Genomic DNA, 20,151 nt, shown 5'->3' on the forward strand with positions numbered 1-20,151 from the left:
CTGATATTTGCTTAATTAAGATACATGTTTGTAGACTACCTCTACGATTATCCTGCTTGTAACTGATAAGGGGTGTTTATTGATTGAATCTTGGCTGTGGGGGTAATTATCATATTATCTCTATCTAAATCACTCCTATTGTTCTCTCTTTCTCTTTCCTCCAGTCCCAGTCGTTCCTCAGGGAGCACTACAGGGATCACAACATAGAGCTGTCTAAGCTGCTGTACAGAATGGGCCAGCCCCTGCCCGGTTGGCTCCGAGAGCAACTGATCCATACCAGTTAGAAGTACCGGGAGGGGGGCAGCTCAGCGGACAGTACCACAGCTCAACCATCCCCCTGACAGAATACCATATGGAGGAGTATGATTCTATCCCCTTAGAGGATTATTTTAATCCTTTAAAGAATCCATAAGGGATCAGTACTCACCCTTGACAAGGTTCAGAAGGGGTGTGTTTTCTGATCACCTGTCAAAGTGAAGATTAGGATGCACGAGCCTCCTTCTCAGGGTGCCCTTCATAAGAGGGAAGGGCATGGAGAAAGGGAGAGCAGGGATTGTGATTTACGAGTTGGCAGTGAGTCTACAATGGCCTGCCGCCTAGGTTCTCTCCCCTCACTCCCCAAGTTGCACCTCCCCATGATGCACCACCACCCTCACTTGGTACGGTCTAGGAACAGAGACCCCCCCCCCAACAGGACTGTACCACCTCTTACGGGGGTTTACCTGTGATACAGACAGGATGGGATAGAGACGGGGGTGGTCAACAATTATCCGCTCTTCCTTTGACTATCCCTTGCCTTACTCACATGGACTCAGACCTTACTCTTGGGAGGAAGAGGAGGATGAAGAGGAAGAGTGAGACTTGGCTAGCCTGTACAGTACCAGTCGTTTAAGGCTGGGCGGAAATAAACAGTGTCAACTTGTGTCAGTCAACACTCTACTCCCATATACTGAAAGACACAACTAACTGCCATTCTAGAAATTGGAAGATGAATTAATAAAGTAGATGATGAACCAATAGGGCAGATATGACAAATGAGTAGAGATCAATTATCACTTGAATTAATAAAAAATGAATGGCATTAGTTGGAAATGCCTGTGGTCTAAAAACCAAGGGGGATATGTTGTGTATTGACTGGTAGTCTTATTCACTAGGCCTTTGTAGACACGAGACATTAATGCATTTACCAGTGCCAGGACAGAATCAGCACCACTACATTGCATGGCCTATTGACAGTTCTTATTTTTTTTAAAGATATTTTTTACCCCTTTTTTTGTTTATTTTAACTTTGGAGACGCGTTATTGTAGAATTGACCAGAAAGACGTTTTGCTTACTCTCCCTTTCGGATGGAGTTGATTGCAAAGCACAGGGGGGTGCCAGGCTGCACATGTTAAAAGCACAATATGCAAAGTGGTACATCTCTTAAAAAGACTCTTTACAAATTCACACAGGTTCTCATTAACCCCTTTGAGCAAAAGACGTTGAAAATAAGTATTTCTGGTCGAAAAGATGTTGAAGTGACGTATTTTTAACGTCTTGTGCTCACTGGGACAGGTTGTCTGTGTGTGAAGTTGGACATAGGCTATGTTTAAATGCTCTCATGGAGATAGAAAATGAGAAAAGAAAACAATATTTTTTATTGAGGATGTCGTCAAAGCTGTGTATATTTTTGTCTCTTCTATTTAATTTGTTATTAGCAGTTGTTCATAGTATTTCTGCGTTGCATCAGGGAGGATATAAAAGATGCACATCTAACATAGTCAATATGAGCCTATACAGTTAAAGTCAAATGTTTACATACACCTTAGCCAAATACATTTAAACTCAGTTTTTCACAATTCCTGACATTTAATCCCAGTAAAAATGCCGTATTTTAGGTCAGTTAGGATCACCACTTTATTTTAAGAGTGTGAAATGTCAGAATAATAGTAGAGAGAATTATTTATTTCAGCTTTTATTTATTTCATCACATACCCAGAGGGGTCAGAAGTTTATATACACTCAATTAGTATTTGGTAGCGTTGCCTTTAAATTGTTTAACTTTGGTCAAATGTTTCGGGTAGCCTTCCACAAGCTTCCCACAATAAGTTGGGTGAATTTCAGCCCATTTTTCCTGACAGAGCTGGTGTAACTGTGTCAGGTTTGTAGGCCTCCTTGCTCGCACATGCTTTTTCAGTTCTGCCCACAAATGTTCTATAGGATTGAGGTCAGGGCTTCGTGATGGCCACTCCAATACCTTGACTTTGTTGTCCTTAAGCCATTTTGCCACAACTTTGGAAGTATGCTTGGGGTCATTGTCCATTTGGAAGACCCATTTGTGACCAAGCTTTAACTTCCTGACTGATGTCTTGAGATGTTGCTTCAATGTATCCACATAATTGTCCTGCCTCATGATGCCATCTATTTTGTGAAGGGCACCAGTCCCTCCTGCAGCAAAGCACCCCCACAACATGATGCTGCCACCCCCGTGCTTCACGGTTGGGTTGGTGTTCTTTGGCTTGCAAGCCTCGCTCTTTTTCCCCCAAACATAACGATGGTCATTATGGCCAAACAGTTCTATTTTTGTTTCATCAGACCAGAGGACATTTCTCCAAAAAGTATGATCTTTGTCCCCAAGTGCAGTTGCAAACTGTAGTCTGGCTTTTTTATGGCGGTTTTTGAGCAGTGGCTTCTTCCTTGCTGCGCTGCCTTTCAGGTTATGTCAATATAGGACTTGTTTTACTGTGGATATATATAGTTTTGCACCTGTTTCCTCCAGCATCTTCACAAGGTCCTTTGCTGTTGTTCTGGGATTGATTTGCACATTTTGCTTCAAAGTACGTTCATCTCTAGGAGACAGAACGCGTCTCCTTCCTGAGCGTTATGATGGCTGCGTGGTCCCATGGCGTTTATAGTTTGTACAGGCGTCTATTGTTTGTACAGATGAATGTGGCACCTTCAGGCATTTGGAAATTGCTCCTAAGGATGAACCAGACTTGTGGAGTTCTACCATTTTTTTTCTGAGGTCTTGGCTGATTTCTTTGTATTTTCCCATGATGTCAAGCAAAGAGGTAGGCCTTGAAATACATCCACAGGTACACCTCCAATTGACTTAGATTGGAGGTGTACCTGTGGATGTATTTCAAGGCCGTCTGCTAAATGACTTAAATGTAAATGTAAATGTAAATGATCAGAAGCTTCTAAAGCCATGACATCATTTGCTGGAATTTTCCAAGCTGCTTAAAGGCACAGTCAATTTAGTGTATGTAAACTTCTGACCCACTGGAAAATTGATACAGTGAATTATAAGTGAAATAATCTGTCTGTAAACAATTGTTGGAAAAACTACATGTCATGCACAAAGTAGGTGTCTTAACCGACTTACCAAAACTAATGTTTGTTTAACAAGAAATGTGTGGAGTGGTTGAAAAACAAGTTTTAATGACTCCAACCTAAGTGTATATGTAAACTTCAGACTTCAACTGTACGTACGGTATAGTTCCTAATTTGTTGGTCACATGGTTTCACCACCGCAACCATAGATATCAAAAAGCTGCTCTTACTGTCTGCAATTGTTGTCAGTCGATATAACAATGCACATGAACTTATTGACTATGTAATGTCATGTTGTAGACATACGCTATTGCATGTGGCCGAGGTGACATTCTTTCAGCCCCCTCTCACAATGCAATGAGAGAGGTATTTAAGTGGGAGAGAATCAGCCAGGCCATATTGAAGTGTCACTACGATGGGTCATATAATACAGTGCCATCTGCTAAAGGTCCAAACAGATCTTCTGTTTCCTGTCTGTTCATACCATCCCCTCTCATCTCTCCTCACGCAGCCAACTGGTGTACAGAGGTCCTTGATTTCTTTATAGAAAGTATTATTGACACGATAATAACGCATAATAACAGCAATGATGGTACTAATCTCCCTGGACTGTACGATAAACACGTGTAATTGTCGTCAATCATTTTTACAGTGTAACTGATATTGTTGGTGCTTTTTAATTTGCAAATAAACACCACTGTATTTTTGTCTCGTTGGTCAATTTGCTCTTCTTCACCCTCTTGAGTTTTCAGATAAACACACTATAATTTGGAACGGAGAAACGGATTACTGCTCAAACAAAGTATGTTTTGGCATTAGAGAAGACGGAGATTGGAACAGTCTCACGGGGGGCAAGTATGAGGAAATGAACAATGAGGAAACTCACTATTAGGGTCTGGTGTGTTCGCATTTTTTCCCCCTGCTTATTTTATAAACATAATCTTATCATGGTTTTAGTTTCACAGTATATTTTAACATTTTGTGGGTTTCAGTTTGAAGCTGGGTTCGAAGATCAGTACAGATATCCATCTCCAGACTGACTGAGTCTAAACTGACTATGAGTCAACGTGTACCGCATTGAGACTTTTCTTGTCCTCACATGATGATCTGATTTATCTTGACAGCATCTCCTTCTCATCGCCGCTTCCTTAAAATGAAAATCCCCAACCTTCACTGTAGAATAAGGGGAATCCTGATCAAGAACTAGGGAATGACCGATGATCTGTTTACAGAAGTAGATAATAGCCTTCAAGACATCCAATGAGAATAGAACTTTATAATATGACAGTGTTGTCTCTGGGGAGAAGGGTTTCAAACATCTTGCATCATTATCAACTTTAATATAATTACTAACCTTTCCTATTACCATACTGCAGCTTCTAAAGTATCTGCATCCCCATTTCAGAGTAGAATTAAGGACAAAACACAAATGTTCTTTTTTTCTATATATATATTATTACCTCCTGAAAATAAGAGAAGCAAAATATTGCACTGGTTGAAACCTTTATCCATAAGTATTATTTCTATTCATTGTTTTATCAAATAAATCTCATATAATTACTGGGGCAGTTTAGGTGCAGGGCTAGATAAACACGGGGGTATCCGTTGTAAATGTTGCACCCATTCCAGAATGAATTATGATCTGTAGAGTAAAAGCGTTTCCTCGTAAACCAATCAAATGGGATGTTCATTTTAAATGTTAAATCTGAGGGATTTTCTAACAACTATTAATGCTATGAAAAGTTTAACTACTTTCTTTTCATCCGTTCAGATTTGTCTGCCTCCATCAACAAGTGATGCAGGGCAGGTTGACCAATGACAGCTTAGAATAAACTCCTCGACAATGTAGTTGAACCTGCCCATTACTTTATTGACTCGGGACTTTCCATTTAATTCCATGCTCGACCATTTTTCTATTCATTTCAGCCCGATTCTTTCTCCGAATAGATCCCTTCCTCGTTTACTACACTGTTAAATCGTTGCGTTCGTCGGGTCCGGGTCCAGACTAGTTTTGATTTGAGAGAACTTGGACGTGGAGAGAATGGAGGAGCAACAGCAACGTGATGATGCTCTCCTGGAGCGCACAGGGAGCCAGGACGTGATCCTACCAATGACAGCTACAAGAGGGTGAGACACAATTACTGAAAAATCTATAAAACCCATTTCATTTGTTAAGTATTAGAAATGAAATGTGTTTTATAGATGTTGCAGTTAAATCGGTAAACATTCATTTTGCCTATAGGGTCAGTATTTCTTTACCTTCCAAACGAAGGTTCAAGTATGTATAAACACAAATTATTTTATTATAATATCAAAAAGGATATATAAAATAATTATAGGAAAGTCCTTAAAAAGGTGTAACATGTTATGCTTAAGGTTACAACTGGTAGGCTATGCTATTCTGAATTTACATCATTATTGAAAGTATGCACAAATTATATTGAACATGCAATCACATTTGATTTCATGTATTTTTTTGAATTACATTCCCAACGTGTTGATTATAGTCATTGTTGGGGGAGTATTAAAAAAAATGGGAGCTATCTGATTAGGTGGCCTTCCCCATACTTTCGCTCTTTCCAAGTCAAAGCCTCTGCCTGGCAACTAGTGATGTCTCACAAACCTGCATTAATCATTGGCTCAGGAATGAGGAACAGAAAACGGTTTAATATTTTCATTCTAAAAAGGGAGGTGGGTACGTCTTTGTTGCATAAGAACTGGTTTAGGATTAGCTTTTGACTCTGGACCAGGGCTTTGATTCGTATTTATTTTTTTATTTTTTTGAGGTGCACTGATCTCACATAACATACCAGGGCAAACCCAAAAATGTTAGAGATGCAATTATGCACATCCCCATACCACTTTGAAAATGACATTTGATCCAGTCCCCATGGGGTCAAGGTGTAATCTCTATATCTCTCTGTAGGGCTTCTAACAGCCGTCCGTTGAAGATAGCGGGGTTCACAGTGTTGGCCTGTCTTCTCCTGGCCGGCCAGGCCTTCACTGCCTACATGGTCTTCAACCAGAGGGGCCAGATCCACGACATGGAGAATAGCAATGACAACATGCGCAAGCAGCTGAGAAACAGACCTCCAGGTAAGGGGGGAAGGAAAGGGGAGGGAGGAACACGGAGGGAAGGAGTGGTGTTGATGTCGGTAGTGTTGGTGGTCAAAGGAGAGGGAAGTGAGATATACTTATTTAGGAAGAGAGACTGGGAGGACTTGATAGAAAAGAGGAATACAGGTACTGGGTTTATTCCTCTGAAATTCAAAGTTCTGGGGGAGCTAGCTTTCTCCCAATTTGAAGTGTGCACTCATTGGTCTCTGTCACCCCGCTTTTGCTCAAGCAGTAGCCCCTGTCCAGATGCACATGCCCGGGCTCAACATGCCCCGGCTGATAGACTTCACTGATGAGGACACCAAGACAGAAAAGACTCCCATGACGGTATGACTCCTGTTTCCCCATTGCGGTCTTCTTAAAGGCTTCTATGAACTGAGGAAAAGCGGTCACTAGATGGCAGCAACTACTCACTTGCAACTGTCCAACTTGTGTGTAACTCAAGTGAAATTGCATTGTATATCTACCCCCTTAGGAGTAAGCTCCCTCTTCCTGCTCTTTTGAAATTATAATATGAGTGTGATGAGTATTTCTTTTCTGTTTGTCTCTCTGCTCTACCACCAGAAATTGGAGGCCACTGCCATTGTGAGCCTAGAGAAGCAGGTGAAGGACCTGCTACAGGTAAGTTAATAAATACATATTCATTTATCCACTCTTTGCATTGATGTCACCTCTACAAAAGGACAGAGAAATGTCAAATATTGACCCATCGATTGATTAAATCAATCACTTGATTGTCTGTTTTTATTAGAGCCCCCAGCTGCCCCAGTTCAACGAGACGTTCCTGGCCAACCTACAGAGCCTGAAGAGACAGGTGGAGGAGGCCGAGTGGAAGGTGAGACTGAATCTGTGTGTCCCAAATAGCACCCTATTCTCTCTTTAGTGCATTCCTTTTGACCATGGCCATAAGGCTCCTGTTTACCGTTTGGGACTCACCCTGAGAACATATACTTATAATAGGCAAGACAAACATATTTCAACGATTTCACTTATATAATCAAAACCAATAAATTATAGCAAGTTTTTTTTTTTTTGCCTCATTCAGTAGTTTGACCTAATTAAGTAGATTCATGTTGAAAAATAATGTGAAAATGATCATTTATATTCCTAAAGCATCAAATTAAATGATACTGTTGTTGCTTCCTGTTGTCATGGATTTTACATGTATAGCCCAGTGTCAAAACATTGGTTTTAGATGTCCAAATTCATAATCAATATGCTGAAATAAGTTGTGATATGTTGAAGACAATACAGAAAAATGACTCCCTACAGACACACTATTCACACTTGTGTTCAGGTAAGTTGTATTCTGGTAAATTAGTACCTTATAAACTTCTCAGGCACCAACATTTACCAGTCGGTCACTCTAGACTGGAATTGATTAGTACAAACCAAAGATATTTATCTGGTACAAGCAATTGAATTTCTAAGATCGTGATAAATATAAACTTTCATACTAACACAACCAATCTGAGGTGGAAAAAAGGATGTGTATTTTCTGTAATTATTGTGTGGTGAAAACATTAGTTTGTGTAATGTACTAAGACGTTTTTCTACCATAGGGAATTTAGGGTAGTATAAAATATTTTGATTTAAGATGATAGTTAATGACGCACACTCACAGTTTTTTACAACAATGACATACATTTCTTACTACTTTAACCACAGAGAGAATTTAACCACAATTGTTAACCACAATTTAATCAGGCGCTCTAGACTAGAGCTTACATAGTGACTGTGCAGCAGGCTGAATGTTTGATGTCTCTCCTTATAATATCCCATGAATATACAGTATATGACCCACACTTAGGCCTATCTTATTTGAACTTTAACCCCCGACTGTGTTTTCTGCAGGGTTTTGAGACTTGGGCACGTAATTGGCTGCTCTTCCAGATGGCCCAGGAGAAGCCCCCTGCACCCACCACACCTCAGCCTGGTGAGTTTACCACAAACCACCGCCATCACCACCACCCACCAACCGTCACACCACCTTACGAATGCACAACTTCCTCTGTCTTGTCTCTCTGTCTCTTATTTCATCCACGACCTGAACCAAGTATTGAATAAAAATTCACCTTTTCTCTCCTCTTTTCTTTCGTCTTTCCCTCTCTTCTGTCTGTTCCTCAGCCGCTGGCCTGCAGACCAAGTGTAACCTGGAGAAGTCGTTCCCCGGCCATAAGCTTGGTTCCTACCTCCCTCAGTGTGACGAGCAGGGCAACTACCTGCCCATGCAGTGCTGGCACGCCACTGGTTTCTGCTGGTGTGTGGACAAGAACGGCAAAATCATCGAGGGCACCAGCATGCGTGGCAAAGCCATCTGTGACAGAGGTAGGAACTGGGCACAGTTATACAGCGTTAAGCGTTACTGACCTCTGTGTCCATGCAATTGCTCTTTAGTGCATTCTGCAGTCTATAACAAAGCTCATTTGCTCACTATTACACCTGCCATGGTATATCTATGCAGTTGTATGTACATATAGATAGTGATGTGACTATTTTTGTCTCATGCTCCGGTTTGTTCCCCGCAGTCCCCAGTCGGATGGCAGCTTTCCCCAGGATGATGCAGCTGAAGGAGTACAAGGGTGCGTGTTTCACAGACAAGCAGAAATAGAGAGGGAGAGAAATAAACTCAATAAGAAACAGACAGAGAGAGAGAGGGATACAATACATAGACCACACTTGATTACATGGAACTAAAAGGTGTTGTCTTGACTGTTTTGTTTTTACACTGTGTACTGTGTGCATCCGAATAAATTGCATGATGGTTTCGTACATATGGTTGATTCTATTCTCTATATTTTGCAGATGAGTAAAACCACAGCTCCACCAGGGCACCAGCTGGCCTGCTCTCTCCTCGTCTCACTGCCGGATCGAAAAATGTTTTTTTTGTTTTGTTTTTTTAACTTCTAATGACTATTTCACTCTTCCTCTATCACGATAAAGGTCAATTATATGGGATACAACACAATGAAATACTCTCTTTTGATTAATGGATAATAGTTTTCTTTGGACAGTATAAATGCTGTGAACATTATTAACAGCCTTTTATTTGCTTCTGAACTCAACACAGCTATGTAAAGCATTTGAGATATAAATACAAGATGTGTGTTACATTTTAAACCATGCACAACACCCAGACTTTTCCATCCCCAAACCCTGACCCAAACCCCTGTCAACTTTGACCCCTAGTCCCTTAACCTGGCCCTCCAATCATATCCAGCTGATGGGGGCTAGCCCCACCCCGTTTCCCTATTCTGTCTCTCCACACATAGACTGCCATAGGGCTTATTTGACCAGCTTCTGTCTAGAGTTTCTAACATAGATGTAATGTTTTAAACCTCTATAACCATGTCTTTGAAGCATGCTTTGACTTTTATGAATGTAGGGATAGGTGAACTGATAAAAAATAATAAAGTGCTATTTCCTACTAAAATGTGTTTGTTTTTTTGTAACTCTTATTGTACATGAATCTCTTTTAGGACAGACTACTTAAACATACATGGTACCATCTGACTAGAGATTTTAGGTCTGGGATAACAGATAAATTTAACATGGAATCTACCCACCACAAAAAAACAACTAGTGTAAAATGAATGACCATAACAAGACTGCAGATGAAGGGTTATGCTATTTTTTTATTGTATTTATCCGCTATTTTACCAAGTAAGTTGACTGAGAACACGTTCTCATTTGCAGCAACGACCTGGGGAATAGTTACAGGGGAGAGGAGGGGGATTAATGAGCCAATTGTAAATTGGTTAGGAGTAGGCTACAGTAGGATGAAATTAACTGTTTGACACATCATCAGTTTTACTTTTCCCTCCATTAATGGTAAAGGTAGGATTGGGGAGGGTAAGCTGATCCTAGATCTGTGCAGAACATCTATACTAAGATGTTGGTTACTGGAGAACATTACTTTTTAAAGCACAACATTTTGGTGTAGGGTGGCATGCCTCTATGTATAATGATGATGGTAATACAACATGCTCCTTGGCAGAGGGAGTATAATGCTTGGTAAATGACACGATACATGACCAAAAGTATGTGGATACCTGCTCGTCGAACATCTCATTCCAAAATCATGGGCATTAATATGGAGTTGGTCCCCTCTTTGCTGCTGTAACATCCTCCACTCTTCTGGGAAGACTTTCCACTAGATGTTGGAACATTGCTGCGGGGACTTACTTCCATTGCTGCGGGGACTTGCTTCCATTCAGTCAAGAGCATTAGGGAGGTTGGGCACTGATGTTGGGTGATTAGGCCTGGCTCACAGTCAGAGTTCCAATTCATCCCAAAGGTGTTTCAATGGGGTTGAGGTCAGGGGTCTGTGAACGCCAGTCAAGTTCTTCCACACCAATATCGACAAACCATTTCTGTATGCACCTCACTTTGTGCATGGGGGCATTGTCATGCTGAAACAGGAAAGGGCTATCCCCAATTTGTTGCCACAAAGTTGGATGCACAGAATCGTCTAGAATGTCATTGTATGCTGTAGTGTTAAGATTTCCCTTCAATGGAACTAAGGGGCCTAGCCCAAACCATGAAAAACAGCCCCAGACCATTATTCCTCATCCACCAAACTTTACAGTTGGCACTATGCATTCAGGCAGGTAGCGTTCTCCTGGCATCCACCAAACCCAGATTCGTCCGTCAGACTGCCAGATGGTGAAGCGTGATTCATCACTAGAGAACGCGTTTTCAATGCTCCAGAGTCCAATGGCGGCAAACTTTACACCACTCCGGCGCTTGGCATTGTGCATGGTGATCTTAGGCTTGTGTGCGGCTGCTCAGCTATGGAAACCCATTTCATGAAGCTCCCGACGAACAGTTCTTGTGCTGATGTTGCTTCCAGAGGCAGTTTGGAACTTGGTAGTGTTGCAAACGAGGACAGACAATTTTAACTCGCTTCAGCACTCGGCGGTCCCGTTCTGTGATCTTGTGTGGCCTACCACTTCGTTGCTGAGACATTGTTGCTCCTTGACGTTTCCACTTCACAATAACAGCACTTAGAGTTGACAAGGGCAGTTCTAGCAGGGCAGAAATTTGACAAACTGACTTGTTGAAAAAGTGACAAAAGTTACTGCGCTCTTCAGTAAGGCCATTCTACTGCCATTGTTTGTCTATGGAGATTGCATGACTGTGTGCTCGATTTTATACACCTGTCAGCACCGGGTGTGGCTGAAATAACCGAATCCAGTCATTTGAATGGGTGTCCACATACTTTTGCATAAATAGTGTATTGTCATTCAAGGTGCTTTATTCTATTCTCCAGTGCTGATGGGGCATAATATGGAAGGTGAATAGAGCTAGCTAACATTGGTACTTAGCTCCCAGCACTGTGGCATTGTTGGAACGTTGTTCATTGTTGTTTAATAATTGCTAACATTAGCTGGCTGGCTTGTTAGCTGACACTACGTGACGGGTGTACAACACCTGTTGAATATGGCCGGTGTCAGTAAACGTCGGCAAAAAAGCGTAATGAAATTGTTGTCAGCAGAGTTGGTTAGGCTGTTTTCATGTTATCCAGAGGTAAACAAATCATCGGCCAGAGCATCAAGTGTGCGCTCTGAGAGCGAAACGATATGTGGGTGGGGCTAAACTTAAGAGGGTGTGAACGATGCTGAATGGGTGAAGACAAAGAGCTCTTCACTAGATACCAAAACATTCAAGGGCGATTTTCTCAAAAGTGAGTTTACAAGTTGATCAACTTTCAAAGCAGAATTACTTTCCCATTGTTCCTCAAATGCAGTGTATGATATACCATTTTGTAGCTCTGTGTCTCTACTTTTATCCAATGTAAAAAAACACCATTTCACATTTTGCCACATAAGACCGAATCCAGGTGGTGAACCACATATGGGAAGAACAACCATATCCAGTATTGCCAACTCCTCAGTAAGGAAAGTAACTATTGGTTGTCCTAAAAATAGCTAGAAGTCGCTAAATGATGGCATCACCTAATTTGCATAATTGGCCATGTGCATGTATTTGTGATGGACGCTGTAGGAGAGAGGAATAGCGTTGTGGGAGAGACAAAAGATGAGTAAAAAACACCCTAAATATGTTTAGAACTACAAATTAACTCCTGTCGATTCTTGTTTTTTTTAAGTCAATATTCCAATCCTCCTCCTTTATCCGGGCTTGGGACCGGCAAAAGTGACCCTAAAAAATACACTCTGGCAGAGTTACTTTGTTTTTTTTATTTTATTTGTTATTTTCTTTTCTTGTTTTTTGTTTTTTAGTTTAGTTTGGTTTGGTTTTTAACCTTATGGTCCACTTAGGAGCCTACAACAAGTCACAGTAAAACATGAACATTGTTAACCATAACATTTAAAAAATAAATGTGTATACAATCTACATTAACAATCTAAATTGACCAAAAAGAGACAATAGAAAAAACTGTCAATTGCAATGTGAGAAAATGATGGTAACTAGCCTGGCCCTAATTCAGGTTAATTGTTTTTTTTAATGTAAGCCAGGGCGGGATCAGCCAGCGGCGGCTTCCCCGCATGCGCGATTCATTTGCAGTCTGGACCCGGAGGGGTGAACATCTCCTGCTCTGACTGCAGCTGGGAGGGACTGCTGCACGAGGACTGGGCCGCCTGTGAGTGCTTTTGGACGCTGGCTTGTTGAGAAGAGTGAGAACAATACGTGAAGCATGTCAGAGTCTCCAAAAGTCTCCAATAATAACAGAAAAAGTCGCTAGATTTGTCGCTAGTCTCTTTTTTGAAAATGTGTCGCTAGAGGGGTCTGAATACTCACTAAATATAGCGACAAAGTTGCTAAATTGGCAGCACTGACACATCCTTTATTTCTTATCTGCACCACTATTATCACTGTCATTCACATATTTGATTAGTTCCCATAAATTAAAAAGAGGACATTTTCCTGCATACCTTTGACATTTATAGATTTCAGGTGAAAGCGGACCTTTAGTAAAATGGAAGTTTAACTATCCCTTTTACTAAAGCAGAATAGGGAAGGATAAAGAGTGGGATTGACTTTTCAAGATATTAAAATATGTTTCAGGACTTACTGCAGACATGCAACTACAACAATCAAGAGGGTGAGTAAAGAATTTAAAGATTTTTCCTTAAATTGGTCACTTATTTCTCTCACTTCAACATAAGGGATTCATCAACTAGTGACACAGTGACAGTTATGAAGTTCAACAGCCAACTATCACCTAATACCCCCATTATATTATTATACCCATCTGCAATACACTGTTTTTTTTCAGAGTGATTGCAGTCATAATAAAATAAATCTAAACATTCAATTCAGACTGCTGTGAGTTTGTATTTTTACAGAGACAACCATACTAGGCTAGAGAACAGACACCTTCTTTATTGGAAAAGTCTATCCGAAGGTAACCTCTGTTTTGAACTCGTACCCGCATCCTGAGTAACTGTACACCCCTTGACCAGTGAAAATGGAGTCTGGGACATAAATATTTCAGGCCAGTGTAATCAAACCCAAATGAACTCGCAACACTCTGGATGGTATGGTATGGCTTTAGACTGCTTTCTCTGGGGACATGAACACACCTGTAAGTACCTCGCTACTTACTGTCCAATGTATGTGTGTCATGAGACTTGTTATAAAGGGTAAATTAGTGTAATTAATCCATCTCTTTCATAATGTTGTGGTTAATGGGACAATGGTGTCCAAAGGTAACCGAGCATGAGATCCGGGACAGTATTCAGGAGATTCGAACAAAAATGATGTCACAAGGGGACCAACGAGAGGAGGATGTCCATAGGCTGGCAGAACTAACCCATAATCTAAAGGTGAGATACAGTCTCTTTCCTGTAGAGAACAGCATATCTAGCTGTATCTGAAACAACAAATAAACTATGCCTCAATCTCTGCAATGAGTATTTAGAGTTGTGTTGATTTGGCAGGGACTGCATTCCCCAAAGACCCTAATACATATTGATAATAGTGACCATAACCCTGACCACAACATGGACCACAGTGTGACCATAGAGAGAAGGAAAGACCTGCAGGACCAGCTGAGACAGGAGGTGGACGAACACATCCAAGGTAGTGTGTATGCAATGTGAGGACTGTAATAAGTACACAAGCGAGCTGTAGTTGTAAATATACTAGGATGAGAGCAGTAGTTCTAAATATGACTACCAAAATACACTACGTGAAACCTGCATGTTTGGTGTTCGAAATCCACTTTTCCCTAAGTATTTGAAGTCGCTGTGATAGGACAACCACTGTTTCCTTACTCTGTCCAGTATCTGCCTAATTTTCCCCATCTTAATCTTTTCTTTTTATTGGCCAGTCTGAGATATGGCTTTTTCTTTGCAACTCTGCCTAGAAGGCCTCCAACTCCTATGTCTTTTCTGGTTAGAGCCAGTTTGCACTGTTCTGTGAAGGGAGTAGTACACAGTGTTGTATATGAACTTCAGTTTCATGGAAATTTCTCGCATGGAATACCCTTCATTTTTCAGAACAAGAATAGACCGATGAGTTTCAGAGGAAAGTCTGTTTCTGGCCATTTTGAGCCTGTAATCAAACCCACAAATGCTGATGCTCCAGATACTCGGGCCAGTTCTTTTCTCTCTAAATATCTTGCTGCTGGTGATTTTCTGATCCTACTCTACGCAGACGACACCATTCTGTTTACATCTGGCCCTTCTTTGGACACTGTGTTAACAAACCTCCAAACGAGCTTCAATGCCATACAACACGCCTTCCATGACTTCCAATTGCTTTTAAATGCTAGTAAAACCAAATGCATGCTCTTCAACCGATTGCTGCTCACACCCGCCCACCCGACTAGCATCACTACTCTGGACGGTTCTGACTTAGAATATGTGGACAACTACAAATACCTACTGTAGGTGTCTGGTTAAAAAATGAAGCTGGAGACTTATATCTCCCTCTTTAACTTTAAGCATCAGCTGGCAGAGCAGCTTACTGATCAATCAATCAACACAGCCAATCTGTAAATAGCACACCCAAACTACCTCATCCCCATATTGTTATTTATCTTCTTGCTCTTTTGCATCCCAGTATCTCTACTTGCACGTCATCATCTCCAGTGTTAATTGTAATTATTTCACCTCTATGGCCTATTTATTGCCTTACATCCCTAATCTTCTACATTTGCATACACTGTACATATATTTTTATTTTGTGTTATTGACTGTATGTCTGTTTATGTGTAACTCTGTGTTGTTGTTTTTGTCACACTGCTTTGCTTTATCTTGCCCATGTAATGGTTTTCTTCCGCTGAAGGAGAGGAGGACCAAAATGCAGCGTGGTTAGTGTTCAACATCTTTAATATAGATGATAAACAAGAACACCATAAAACACAAAACAACAAATGTGAAAACCAAAACAGTCCTATCTGGTGCAATGACACAAAGACAGAAGACATTCACCCACAAAATACCCAAAGAACATGGCTGCCTAAATATGGTTCCCAATCAGAGACAACGATAAACACCTGCCTCTAATTGAGAACCAAGCTAGGCAACCATAGACTTCCATAAACACCTAGACAAGATAACACCTCATAAACATACAAAACCCCTAGACCAGAAAAACACATAAATCCCCCATGTCACTGAACCAAAATAATAAAGAAAACAAAGATAACTAAGGCCAGGGCGTGACAGCCCAGGTCGCAGTTGTAAATGAGAACTTGTTTTCAACTGGTGAAATAAAAAATACTCAACTAGTCTAAAGAATGTCAGTTTTATTGCTTCTTTAATCAGGACAATGGTTTTCAGCTGTGCTAACATAATTGCAAAAGGGTTGTCTAACGAACAATTATCCTTTTGAAATGATAAACTTGGATTAGCTAACACAACGTGCCATTGGAACACAGGAGTGATGGTTGCCGATAATGGGCCTCTGTACGCCTATGTTGATATTCCATAAAACATCTGCCATTTCCAGCTACAATAGTCATTTACAACATTAACAATGTCTACACTGTATTTCTGATCAATTTGATGTTATTTTATTGCTTTTCTTTCAAAAACAAGGACATTTCTAAGTGACTCCGGAAGGCAGAAATTATGAAATATTAAATATTTGAAAATGAAATCATCTCCAAAATATCACTATTTTTAAAACAACAAAAAATAGATACAAAATTCTTGCAATCAATAATGTTATATATATATATATGGGGATATAACCATCCCAACTCTGCATATTTTACTGTGAAGAGACAGAATAATTAGATCAGGAATGGCTGACAAATTGCAACATTTACTTGGAACTCTGTAAATAGCACTGCTGGGTGATTTTGAAAAGTCAGTCAATCGATCAATAATATAATAATACTCTTAGAAAATGTGTTTCTTTTCATTTACAATCTCTAGAAACTATGACAATAGAAAGGTTCAGAACTTTTATGAAACATCACAGTACATTAGAAAAATACTGTATATGTCAGCTATAAATCAAAACTAAATGGTCTTCAGAGATAAATGGGAGGGGTTGAGGGTAGCTGAAGGCTAGGACTAAAAACAAACAAAATATTACTAATATAAAATATACTGTCCTTCAAATGTATGTAATATAATAAACAAGGAAAATATACATAATACATCTAAATGTATTTTAGATTCTTCAAAGTAGCCACCCCTTTGCCTTAATTGACAAGAGCGTGCAAAGCTGCATTCTCTCATATTGAACAGCCATTGTACCTACACTATTCCAGCTTTGCTCAGGATTTGTACCTGATTCATCTAATCTTCTCAATTGAGGATTGTGATCCGTTATATCGGGTGTTAGGCCTATATAATAGTGTAGAGATCAGAGGCCTATGTCGCTATGAACAGTGAATCCCAAGAACTGTTTCCTTTTTCACAGAGGGGAGAGTAAGTGTGGAGAGAATGCAGGAGAGAGTGGGTACAATCCAGCAGCTAAAGGAAGCCCTGAGAGAGGAGGAGAAACAGGAGAGCAGTGAGAAATCTGACCACCCGGAACAGGTACCAGGAATACTCTACTGTTCTGTGAGGTTGAGAAGAACAAGGTGATCTGTCCCTAATGTAAAATATCTTCCTCCTTTGACAACTTGAGGACTGGTACCAGGCGGAGTACAACAGAGCACAGGAGCGGAGGAGGAAGATCAAAGAGGATCATGGGAGAGTGATACAGGAGGAGGTGGAGAAGATGGAAAGAGAGCTGGGGCAGGAACAGGTGACTAACACTTGAGATTGATTTAATCATGATATTCCTCACATCTTAGACACTCAAACTGTCAAATGTCCTGCCTCCATAAATCTACCCCTATGGTCAGACTGAGGGCCCCCAGAGGGAGCTATTGGTCCTGGGCAGAGAGAGACAGGTCCTGATTCTACAGATGGAGGCCCTGCACACTGAGGCGTCGGAGGCCGAGAGAGACCTGGAGACACAGTACCACAGACACCAGCATGAGCTTCACTCTCTTAGGGAGGAGAGTCTGCAGGTAAGGCCCTTACCTGCACTGCCATTGTTTGAACCAACCCTGCCTATCTTACTCATCTGTGCAAGTGTCACACCTTTCACCATCATACTAAGCTCTGACTCCCCACCCCCAAATCAGGTGTTCCGGGTTTTCCGCCAGGTAAGTGAGGAGCAGAGGAGGTTGTCAGAGGGCAGGTACAGGACTCTCCTTCTGGAGGCCATACAGGATGCAGTCTACCTGTCCTCTCAGAACCAACAGCTACAGGCAGACAACAAACAGCTCCGCAAAGGTGAGTTACACACCTGGATAAAACGTGTATAACATATTTCTGTCTCAGTATAGGCAGTTTAGATCCTACTTTAAGACTATTTTACATCACTTGAAATAATGGTGTATTTCATTGCATACCTTGATTGGGTTTAAACCTAGTTCATCAATAAATCAGATTCTCTCTCTCTTTCTCCATAGCATTGGCAGAGCTAAAGGACATTCTGTGTGTGCAGGGTGACCTCAAGGGACAAAGAGTATTCCAGTAACAGTGAGGGGATGGGGAAATGTTTCTCATGGATTTATGGCATTTTATTTCTGATAGAAAATACCAAAGAAATAAAAGAGAAACAACCATTGAAATATTCATCTTTAATATATAGTATTGCATAAACACTTTCTGTACTATATGTCTTGACATTGGCAGAGGTAATGATAAATGCTAATAGAATGATCATAGCACCACTCTTAAGAAGTGTTGGGTGACAATGTAGAAATAATGGAGACATATTACTCAAATCCAACTACCCATGATATATTGAAGAAAAGGCTTGAATGAATATGGAGGAATTTGATTGACCTGGAAATCAAAGGCAAGTGAAAAGTAGGCAGTACATTATGCAGAACAGATAAAACAGCGATGGTGTGATGAAGGGCTCTCTCTGTAAGTCTCGGCTAAAGTGCAGCTTCTATTAGATAATCAATCGAATTAGAAACTTCAAATAACTCAAACTAAATGGACCATTTGGGACATGAGATGAAAAATACTGGATCCGAATCACTAAAATAAAAATGCATTTCAAAAGGGAAAAGAACACTCCAACCAAAAAAAAAAAACATTCCAACCTTAATGTCAATCAGTGTCAACACATCATCTGGTAGAAAGTGCTGCCAGAGATTGTGGTGGGGTGGTGGAATGGGAGTCAGTTAGCAGAGTTCTGCTAAAGGTAGTACAGATAGGCTGCCAGGCCAATCATAGAGGTGGGTAACAGGAAGAAGGGGGTGAGCTGCAGGCCCAGTAGGGCCCAGGAGAGCAGAGCATTGACCAGCATAGAGCAAGAGATGACAAACAGTCTGGTGATGCCGCTGCCATGCTTCAGCACTACTGACATCAGCAGCCCGTTTGCTGCCTGCCCAGCGACAATGGCCCACACCACCCCTGAGTAACCCTCCAGGAAATCCTGTTCTCCCCCCATGCTTAAGAGGTAGGAGACCAAGTTGATGGCCAATCCAAACACATACAGGTATAGGTTCTGCAGGCTTAGGGGTAGTCGCTGGCTCTTCAGCACCCGCTCTGTGTAGACGGCTGCCAGCCCTGAGATGAAGCAGTAAACCAGCACTAGAACAAGGCCCCAGGCTGTGATGTGAAGCCTGGAACTTGCCTGGTCCTCAGTTTGCCCTGGATACTCCAGATCCAGACTGCTGTAGCTGTGACACACCCCGGCCCCCATGAGGATCCCCAGGGCCAGCCACTGGGCGGACCGCAGCCTCTTCCCCAGGCAGGAGGAGTAGAGCAGGGCCGTGGATGCGATCTTCAAGTTGCTGAGGACCTGGAAGGAGCTGGGATCCATGTAGATCTGCATGAGTACTACCAGGTTGTTGTTGAAGGCATAGAGTGCGGCTGGGACTGCGTAGGGGGCCACGAGGGCCAGGGACAGGGGGGCACGCAGGGCAGACAGGGCCCCAGTCAGGAGCAGAGTTGCTAGGGACGCCAAAAGCTTGGTTAACTCTATCAGAAGCACACAGGAGGAGGAGCTAAAGGGAACCCGCCCACCCACCTTGGTGAGGGTTATTAGGGGGGCATGAGAGCCATAGATCAGGACCATCAGTCCTAGGAGGACACCCCACTGGACCCTCTTCCTCCACCACCTCCTGGGACGGGATGGGGACCCGGACCTCACGTTATGGATCACAATCATTCTCAATACTGCATGTTATAAACACCCTGGGAATAAAAGTACAAATACAAACACCCTCTAAATGGACAACAAAAAAAATTTTTAAATCCCCTAAATTAGGCTAAATCTATTCA

The 20,151-nt window shown here is 41.4% G+C and overlaps 4 protein-coding genes across 6 annotated transcripts in view; 3 read left to right on the top strand and 1 right to left on the bottom strand.

Moving 5' to 3' along the window:
- ndst1a (N-deacetylase/N-sulfotransferase (heparan glucosaminyl) 1a) overlaps positions 1–3,101 on the top strand; it is a 99,852-nt gene extending 96,751 nt beyond the window's left edge. For both annotated transcript variants that reach the window (XM_052507643.1, XM_052507638.1), the window contains one exon: positions 165–3,101. In XM_052507643.1, coding sequence (XP_052363603.1) covers positions 165–284 — 120 coding nt within the window. In that variant the 3' untranslated portion in view covers positions 285–3,101. The remainder of the gene's footprint in view (positions 1–164) is intronic.
- A 2,111-nt stretch (positions 3,102–5,212) lies between these two features.
- cd74a (CD74 molecule, major histocompatibility complex, class II invariant chain a) lies at positions 5,213–9,863 on the top strand. 2 transcript variants are annotated; one of them, XM_035762669.2, is made up of 9 exons: positions 5,213–5,440; positions 6,240–6,409; positions 6,660–6,757; positions 6,995–7,051; positions 7,182–7,265; positions 8,285–8,366; positions 8,558–8,758; positions 8,959–9,012; positions 9,236–9,863. In XM_035762669.2, exons 1-9 carry the CDS (start codon positions 5,355–5,357, stop codon positions 9,241–9,243), a joined length of 840 nt encoding a protein of 279 aa, XP_035618562.1. In that variant the 5' UTR covers positions 5,213–5,354; the 3' UTR covers positions 9,244–9,863. The 2 variants fall into 2 exon arrangements, with proteins under 2 accessions (XP_035618562.1, XP_035618570.1); XM_035762677.2 differs by having other exon boundaries at positions 5,214–5,440; positions 6,663–6,757.
- Positions 9,864–14,399: 4,536 nt separating this feature from the next.
- Positions 14,400–18,346, top strand: si:dkey-201i24.3 (uncharacterized). Its single transcript, XM_052507755.1, has 3 exons — positions 14,400–14,476; positions 17,276–17,605; positions 17,706–18,346. Exons 2-3 carry the CDS (start codon positions 17,579–17,581, stop codon positions 18,171–18,173), a joined length of 495 nt encoding a protein of 164 aa, XP_052363715.1. The 5' UTR covers positions 14,400–14,476; positions 17,276–17,578; the 3' UTR covers positions 18,174–18,346.
- Positions 18,347–18,476: 130 nt separating this feature from the next.
- Positions 18,477–20,038, bottom strand: slc35a4 (solute carrier family 35 member A4). The gene has a single exon (XM_035762690.2). The coding sequence runs from the start codon at positions 20,036–20,038 to the stop codon at positions 19,061–19,063; it is 978 nt and encodes a 325-aa protein (XP_035618583.1). The 3' UTR covers positions 18,477–19,060.
- Positions 20,039–20,151: the final 113 nt, after the last annotated feature.

Source organism: Oncorhynchus keta, chromosome 4 (assembly GCF_023373465.1).
Source record: "Oncorhynchus keta strain PuntledgeMale-10-30-2019 chromosome 4, Oket_V2, whole genome shotgun sequence".
NCBI lineage: Eukaryota > Metazoa > Chordata > Actinopteri > Salmoniformes > Salmonidae > Oncorhynchus > Oncorhynchus keta.